Source organism: Malus sylvestris, chromosome 8, assembly GCF_916048215.2.
Source record: "Malus sylvestris chromosome 8, drMalSylv7.2, whole genome shotgun sequence".
Taxonomy (NCBI): Eukaryota; Viridiplantae; Streptophyta; class Magnoliopsida; order Rosales; family Rosaceae; genus Malus; species Malus sylvestris.
In genome coordinates, this window is record NC_062267.1 from 28,708,092 (window position 1) to 28,717,536 (window position 9,445).

Sequence of the window (9,445 nt, forward strand, 5' to 3'; positions counted from 1 at the left end):
AGAATGTTTGATCAAAAGTTTAAAAGTTATAGATGTTTGATTAAAAAAATTCAAATTTGAGGCATCTATATCAAAATGCCCCAAAACATAAATTAACCATACTCAAGTCCCAACTGAAAATTAGTACGTATCAAAACACATTTCTTAAATAACACAAAAGTAACCTTGTTACTATAACTGCTGAAAATCGAAAGCGCCAATTTTACCGTTGGCAATTTGATTCTGCAAGCAATAACGTATAGACAACGCTGCGTTACACATGACGATATACTATGGGTATGCATCATCTTCACTAATTCTGTGAGGGGAAAGGCGAAATTTTCAAACCTATGGAAACCCGACAGCGGACAACCATGATACTCAAACAAATAATAAAATCACGCACATAAAAGTATCAAAGAATGCACACGAACGCTCCAAGCAGGCCGGAGAATGGAAAGAAGATTCGGGGGGAAAAAGATACCACAGGAAAATAAGGAAGAAGAAGAAAAAGCAGTATCACCAGCCTTGAAAAATGGAGGTGGTAATAGGAGGAGGATCACCTGTAAGAATGAACAAAAACACGTACAGAAGGTTAATGCAATTTGCAAATTAGGCTTCAAAGCCTCATAGGGCATTTGCTACTTTTCTCACCCTAGGTCGCAGGCATTACCTTATAGAACGATGTCCTCCTCCAAGACTTCAGCCAACCCCTCTATAAAACCTGGGAACAACACACCACCGTCTTTGAATTGGAAAAGAATCTCAGCAAAAAAGGCGGGTAGAAACTATTGGTGAGGAATCACAATCCACAGGCTCAATCGAACAGCGTCCTGGAGCAAATGCAACGAGAAGGCAAGTCACTGGCTCACCCCGAATCAGCTTTTCGGGACAAATGCAGCTAGGGCATTTGCATAAGCAGGGGAGAGGTTACTCAAAAGGGGCTGCATTTGTTGGCCATAGAGTGAAATCAGGTGAGCAAAAGCTCTTCCGATTTGTGCTTTTACTTCAGGAGTTTCAACTGGTGATGCCACAACTTGAGCAAATACATTAACCAGATCTGGGACTAGAGAAAGGATCTGCTTGGAAAATAGAATGAGTGGGTAAGAAAACTTATGGTCAACTCCATAAAGAAAAAGGATAAGAAAACAAGTAAAACAGAAAAGACCAAGTAAGTTCACCTTCTAGGATTACCCGATACACAGGGAGCTTCCATAGAGGGATCCCACATAGTTTGTATGATATACGTACACACATATTATAAATGTGTGTGTGTGTGTATAAATGATATGTATCTTATCATTTTAATCTACACAAGTTTCAGACTGAAATCATGGAGCTGTGAACTAACCTGGGCATTAGATGATAAAACAAGAGTAGAGACGCAACTATACACCGTCATGGACTCTTCACGATCTTCTTTTAGTGGAAGAACCTTCAAGAAAACAGGAAGTACCTGCAAATTTAACAAGGAGATATATACTTAAGCTCACCAAAACGAAACCAAAATGATGGAAAACTGATAATACTAAAGCAGAAAATGTCAGCAGGACACTTACCTGATTCAATGGGATAGATTCAGGATGCACCATTATCATTCTTGCCACTGCACCAGCTGCGTTATCCCTGACAGCATCATCTGGCTCAGATTCCCCAAATAGTGGGTAAAGTCCACGCAATATATCACCATAGTATCTGGGAATTGATTAAAGAACAAGCTAGTGGAAGGCACATTCTAGGTTTCAATGCCAAACTAACTTCTACAAACAACATAATTTTAAAGATGATTCATCACAAATCCTGTAATACCTGAACTCAGAACACGAATCAGAGGATCACAAAAATTCCAAAGAAAAAATCAGGAACAGGGAAAAGACATTAAAAAGTCTTAACATAAAAAAAAGGATACTTCAACGTCCCCTCACCCCCATTTTTGCACAGCTCTCCAACACAAAATGCAGCATTCCTTCTATTGGTTGCGTCTGAGGATGCTAGTTCTTTGATTACCAAGGGCATCACCCTCTGAAATCAGACACAAATTTCAGAAACTAGCTTAATGTATTCTCGAACTTAATGTACATCCTTAATTTATAAAAGAATAATGTATAAAAATTTTGATAAAATTACATCGACATATCCAGCAATTGGAGCACCCATGTCTTGAGCAACTTCAGCAAGGCAGGCAACAACCATTGTCCGATCTTGCAGTGGCCGCGATGCTCTCTGAATACAACAATAGTTAAATTAGCAAAATACCTACCGTAGGAAATCGCTAGCAAGGTATTGCAACTAAATTTGATATAATGTTTATGCAACCCACCGCAAATTTCATTAAAGGTTCAAATAGCGTAGCAAAAATAGGTGCAAAATGAGGACCCATTGACTTTGCAAAAGCAGGAAGAAGGTCAGAAACTGCATCCATAAGTTCTTCATCATGTACAACATCATCATCATCAATTTCATCATCAGATTCTGTCTGCTGACAAGCTGATTCCTCCCGAAGCAGTACCAAAGTAGCATCAACAACCCGTGGTACATCTGATATCGGATGACAGCATTTTATCAGCCTTTAGAAATTGCTTCAACAAAGAGGACAACACCCAACTATAAATTATACTTACAAGGCTCAACAGCCATATATCCATAATCTTTGATGATATCAGCAAGGCTCATACAAGCTTGAGCAACAACTTCCTTGTCATCATCTTCAGTCATAGTCTTGATATAAGTGTTCATCACAGTATCTGCAGTGAAGAGTTTGATTTTAATGTTAACAGAAAACCAGGATGCGAACAGGTACATATATCTTCCGTTTTTCAGGTCAATCTTACCCAGAATTTCCTTAGCCCTTGCTTGTCCTTCCTGCAAAACAAGAACACAAGTAAACTTAGTACCATATTTTGATACCAACTAACTCCAAATATAATCTCAACTATAAACAAAGTGGCACCAAAGAGGAGGCTCCAAGAAGCACATTAGAGTACACAGATGAATAGGCGACAAACAAGTTTGCAAAACCAAATAACAGGGATCATGACATGCACTGCACACTTGCATGTGGAGAGAGAGAGAGAGAGAGATGACGGCCACTAACATTATGATTCTGGTAAACTGCCTGTGCTGCTGTTAAAATATCTGTATTTGAAATCAACCAAACATAGTTGTTAATGGACAAGTGATATTAAATATCATAAAATCTACAGAAAAGCAAGACTATACTCAATAAAAATTATCCCTGTAGCACCAACTCATCCAAATTTCCAATATAATTCAAAATAAGTATACTTTGACAGACAGCATGCAGATACAGACAATAAGTTTGAACTCACGTTTCAGAGAAATGATTGCCTGAAGCCGAACATCTTCATGAAAATACCCTGAGTGTCGTACTAGGATCTTAAATGATTCCTCCAAATAGCTTAAAAGAAGTCAAAGATCCCAAAATAATATCTTATTGATTAACATTGCATATCCATAAACTTAGAATATAACCTAAAAATCAAATAAAATTAGATGTTGGATACGGTGCATATGAGGCCTTCGTATGTAGTGCAAATAAGCCAAGAGCTTGAGTTGCAGCTGCCTTTTCATCTAAAACTCCTGTTCTTACGCTGATATTTCGTACTCTTGGCTCATCATGAGCTTCATCATCAGATGAAACTCCACCAAATCCATTAATATTTTCATCATCAGACTCATCGATGTCCACTGCAGCTCCATCATCAAGATTGCAGGAAGAAAACGCCAGGGGTACAACATGAGGAAGATACTGTTTTCAAAAGAGGGGAAAAACTCATGAAAAACGGGCAACAAGTGAACAATTACATTAAGCGTAACCCAACTAAAGCCTTCCATACCTGTATAAAGCTGTCATCCAAAATTTCTGCCACATTGCTAAAGAATCCATGAATATACTCCCGAAGTTCACTGAAATCCAATCCAAAACCCTGTGATAACACTAGACATGTTAATTAACATCATTGAGACAAAATGATCAAAGGAAAGAGGAAATGTAATTACAGAAATTGCAGCTTCTATATAAGGGGGTAAAATTGGTTCCATCCTAGTTCTCCCCACACACATTGCAACAATTCCAACTAATTCAGTAGCTCTTGCTCGTGAACGAAGATCCTCATCATTACTAAGCACCAAGAAACTTTTCATCAACTCCAAAACCCTTTCAGCATACGGAATGAATGCCTGTTCTGCCGCAGATGCAACCGAACCAATCGCAGACTGCAATATGATGCAAATCATTAAATTTAAAACCGAACCATTCACTGAATATATATATATAATTTACTTTAAATCTTTAGGTCAAAGAAGACCACCATACCATGCATGTCTCCTGCAAATTACGAGGGCTATTATGGAGGGCCCCCAGTAGTTTTCCCATCAACGGATCAAGGAATGGAAGAATTTCCTCACCCATGTTGTCACAAAATGCTGCCAAAGCATAATATGACTTCTCCTGCACATAAAGATTGTTTTAGTCATATCAAATACATATGAATAAACTATACCAATCTTCTAATTTCCTTCTACCAAACATACCTTCACTTCGTCAGATGCATCCTCAAGGGCAATCAAAATGCAGGGAAGTACACTTTGATAGTGGGAAACAATTTCCGGCTGCAAATGCTCTGCAAACTGACCCAATGCAAATGATGCAGCCCCCCTAACCATTTCCTCAGGATCTCTCAGAGCGCCTAAGACAATATGAAGAACTGGATCCAACTTATCTTTTATCATCTCCAAACAACCCTCTGAAATGACACCTAAAGCGGTAACAGACGCTTCCCGATATTTTGGATTTGCATTTTTACTGCTTAAAGAAGAAAATTCAAAGACAGGGTGGAAAACATGCTTTGGTATGTTCAAAGCCATAGTATCAATAACTTCTGCAGCAGCTCGATCTGGAGCAAGATCATCATCCTTATCTTCATCATTTGATTCTGCAAGCAATGGGCACATAACTTGCAGAATAGGGATGACCAGCTTATGCTTTTTGAGGGAATTGGATTTATACTTTGCTAGCCATGAAACTATCTGAATTGCCTGAGAAGCAACAACAAAAACAAAGATGAGGAGTATTCACAGACAGAGAGCCCTTGTTTATTACAAAGCAGACAAGTTAAAATTACAGGCAAGTTTATTGGGACCCAACAGTTTACCGATGGACCCAACTATGTTTTTTTTTTTTTTTTTTGCCACTTCACCTTTCCATTTTTCACTCGTTTAAAATTTAAAAAAGAAAAACTGAGAAGCACAAAAGCTACAGCAGCTCCACCTTCCGTCGGTGTCTGTAACAGCTCTGCTGCCAGAAAATTGCCTCCCTCTCTCTCTCTCTCTCTTCATTTCCCTCTTCTCTCCTACCCTCTCTGTATGTAACTATCAAATCCGATCAGTCCGGCCCCCAGATCGTGGGTCAAAACCCTTGGCTGCAAGAACCCAAATTCACAATACAACACTACAGATCCCCACATACAACTGATAGAGCTGACGGGACTATGCACCCCAAGCAACAGAGAGAGCACAAAATCCAGTAAACCGGATCTGCAAGAGCTAGTTAGCATCATATGTGAGGGGCAGAGTTGCGCGGTTTGCAGAGAGAGGGGAAAGAGAGGAGAGAAAGAGAAATAGCAAGCGGGTGGGAGCTACTATGGTTTTCAGTTGTCTCAGTATTTCTTTTTCATATCTTGAAGGTCAAAATATAAAGGAAAGTGGCAAAAAAATTGGGTCTCAAATAAGAACTGTTAGGTCCAGTCCCAAACTTATCAGCCCAACCAAAGACTGGGAGCTCATAGAGAAAAGGTGAGGAAACTTTTGACCCCTTATACTAACCTGATGACGTGTATTAGATTCTAAACTTTGAGTTGAACAAACTTCAAGAGAGAATTGCACAATGGATTTAACAGATTCACCAAGAAGAGGTGCGGGAGATTCAATCAACTCATCAAAAATTTCAAAAGCAATAATAGCAACATCCTCCTCGCCAGCTGCAAGGCATTGTCTTGATACTTTTAAGATGCTAGGTATAAATTCCCGAAACTTCACCTGGATCGGTATGAATAAGATAAATGCCAACAAAAATAAACTAATTAGTTACAATGTAAGAAATTTGGGAGAAATGCAAAATAACACTAAAAACGAAATGCCTGTTTGGCATGCTTGACATAAGATTACTTGGAATAAAATTGTCATGTTCGGTCAATTAGACTTGGGATATTATGTTGGTATATTTCAGAACTTTGATTAGCATGGTCACTGCTTGGTGTTCAAATTAATCCAATTTACAATTGAATATCACCTGTGGTTTTGATGAGAGAGTAATTTTCTCTTGTGAAAATTTTATTCTGAAATGCTATTTTTCATCGACCATAGAGCGCATAGCAAGCCATGATCAGATCCCATGAAATTGAAGCATTACGTATGCTTAAAGATGTAACAGCCAATGAATATATATGAACATATCCACTAGAAGAAAAAAAAAATACATCAAAGGAAAAATAACCATAGGTCTGATGTGTCTGTCAAATACATAACAGTAGAGTGTAATGTAAGAGAAATTAATACATGCGCTAAACCAAAATTTTTCTCACCAAAACCAATCAAGAGCATGTTCCATCATACCAAGAGAAGACTGAATTTATTTGTTTATTTTTCTCAACCAAGAAATAGAAACTCTTGTTGTTACAGTGATGGAACCTTATAAATAATGCAATAGTTGCTTTACTTTATATTTCAAAAGCCTTATCTGTTGAGTGGTCTTTGTGCTTGAATTTCTTTTTCTTTCATTCTTTAAATAGAATGCATTGTGCTATCATTCTGAATAGTAAACACATAGTAATTTACGGGAAATTTACATCTTCAACATCATTTTAGGTTATCCAACTTACCCAAGTATTAAGGATAAAACAGAAACAGATAATCAATACTGAAGAACATATTGCTAATAAAAGAATTTATTCATGATACTTTACTTTTATTTATGATATTAATACAAACTCACCACTTCAACCCCATCATGAGTGAATTCCAGAAAAGACCCTACGGCCCTGGCATAATAATTAAAAGATTCAATTAAGAATATACAAGCTAATCACTTGTTAGCAAAAGAAGCATAAAATATCAAAACTATGAATAGATAAATACTAAGCATTACTTGAGCGCAGCAACTCTGACGCGGTTGCTTGTTTCATCCTGCAGGCATTTCAGAAGAAGAGCTTGCAAATCTGCGAAATGTGGCCGAAACGTATTCCCTATTGTTTCAGTCAAAGAGCTGAACAATATCAACGCCACCTTATTCCAACAAAGCAAAACCAACCGTATAAATCAGTATATTGAATATGAACTACATAACAGCATGAACAAGAGTGTGCATTAACTATTGAATGATGTGGAATGCCCAATTCCAAAATTTTTTTGTCTCCAGTAAACAATATTTTGTAGAATACAGTCTCCCCCACAAAAGAGTTTGGTTGAACATGCTTCAAGAATTTTTCCTAGAAAATCCTTTTGCCACTTTTAATTTTTTTACTTTTGAGAAAGAAATGAAATTTCAATGCAAATGACGATGAAATTACAAAAGTGGACAAGATGTCCACAAAGTAAAAACAAAGTCCAAAAAAAAAAAAAAAAAATCAGTGAAACAACAAAAGAAATCCGCCTAAAAACCAGCTACGAAAACTCCATAAGCCTTATCCCACTAAGTGGGGTTGGCTGTATGAATCCTAGAACACCATTGCGCTCGGTTTTGCGCCAAGTCTTCTGTTAGCTCCAAGAAGACCATGTCTTTTCTTAGAGTCTCTTTCTAAGTCTTCCTAGGTCCTCCTTTACCCCTTTTGCCCTCAGCAGCTGAGCCTCTGTCTCATAATCACATCTTCTAACTGGAGCATGTCTTCGGTTCACATGTCCAAATCACCTTAACCGATTTTCTCTCATCTCATCTTCAATTATATCTAGTCCTACTTTACCTCAGATATCCTCGTTCTTAATCTTGTCCTTTCCTGCGTGTCCACACATCTACCGAAATATTCTCATCTCCGTTACACTCATTTTTTGCCCGTGTTGATGCTTGACCACCCAAAATTCCGTGCCATAAATTAGAAAAAAAAAGATCTTTAAAATCCCCAAGACAATAAACAAATTTTCTCCCATAACTCCTCTCTGCTACTTCTTTCCGCCCATATTACCCATAACACAGCCAAAAAACCCAACCATGTAAAGTCACAAGTATTCAATTTTGCAAATAATGCACCAAAGGTTTTGGCTTAACAAACATTACACCTCCTCTTGTGAGTAATGTCACAAGTATTCACGAACTTTCAGGATTAAAATTATATAGAGGGCAAAGCAGTTAACATGGGGAACGATATAGCGAGCGCAACAAGGAAAAATAAAAGAGCTTCTTTCAGAACACAACGGAAATTACCTCTCTATGTTCCTCCTGTGCACTCTGACTACATTGAAACAGAAAGGGCAACAAATCCGGCCATTCTCCAGCCGGGACTGCATATTTTGCGACAACACTAACCACATTGGCACTGGCTCGCCTCACCGGCGGACTGCATAAACACCACGAAATCAATAAGCAAACCAATTCAAATACAAAGCAAATAAATCACACAGGAGCTCAAGCAATTAAGCATCACCCAAAATAAAAAACAATCCAATTGAGATAAATTCAGACCTGTGCTCCATTGTGATGCTCTCAATGAGGGACTGCTTAACGAGGTGTTTAATTTGAGGTGAGAGCTTGGCCCAGTGTCCGGTGATCTTCTTCCTCAGAAGCACTGCCGCTAATTGCCTCACGTTCGGCGTCTTGGCGGTGCGGAGGTGCTGTACGAGCGCGGGAACCACCTGAGGGTCCTTGGCCAAGCGCTTTATCTGGTCCTCCGCCTGCCGCCGGGCGTCGTTGTCCGGCATCAGGAATTGTATCAGCAAGAGCTCCAGTGACTGCGACATGTCGTTTGCTCTAGTCTCTCTCTCGCTCTGTCTGTATATCTAGGGTTTCTGGTATCGTTCGTGCTTTCGGTTGGGGCAAGTTTCCAGAGAGGGGGAAATGGAGGCGTTGCTTTTTGTTGTAGTGCGAGGGTTTTTTTTCTTAAGGTTTTGTGGGGAGGGACTCTCTGCTGCCGCCGCCGCCGCTTTGCTTTGGAGTGAAGGCATTTTATACGCTGTGGGGACACGCTGGACAGACAAGTAGCGTTTCCCAGGTCACTTAAAATTAAGAGCGGCCTTCTAATGTTGGTATTTTTGATGTAATGTCTGTTTTTCCTCGCTCATCAAGTTATGTTGAGAATACTTGACAGACTCTCAATAACACTTATTAAATTGTTTCGGCATATGTTAATATATATTGATATATGCGTAACATGATTCGGTTAACGACAACAAACGCATCAAATGTTCAACGAAATGCCTCAAGAAAGAAATTGAAATTGTTTTGGCACACTTCATGCTC

The 9,445-nt window shown here is 38.8% G+C and overlaps 1 protein-coding gene across 1 annotated transcript; it reads right to left on the bottom strand.

Annotated features, from left to right (window-relative positions):
- Nucleotides 1-128: 128 nt before the first annotated feature.
- LOC126631685 (uncharacterized) lies at nt 129-9,188 on the bottom strand. Its single transcript, XM_050301814.1, has 21 exons — nt 8,672-9,188; nt 8,414-8,546; nt 7,145-7,281; nt 6,992-7,037; nt 5,824-6,036; nt 4,534-5,037; nt 4,316-4,450; nt 4,000-4,215; nt 3,837-3,926; nt 3,504-3,748; nt 3,309-3,397; nt 3,074-3,114; nt 2,811-2,841; nt 2,601-2,723; nt 2,300-2,517; nt 2,107-2,202; nt 1,889-2,001; nt 1,539-1,674; nt 1,331-1,435; nt 653-1,058; nt 129-542 (listed from the first exon to the last, which is right to left on the bottom strand). The coding sequence occupies exons 1-20, from the start codon at nt 8,944-8,946 to the stop codon at nt 858-860; spliced, it is 3,147 nt and encodes a 1,048-aa protein (XP_050157771.1). The 5' UTR covers nt 8,947-9,188; the 3' UTR covers nt 129-542; nt 653-857.
- Nucleotides 9,189-9,445: the final 257 nt, after the last annotated feature.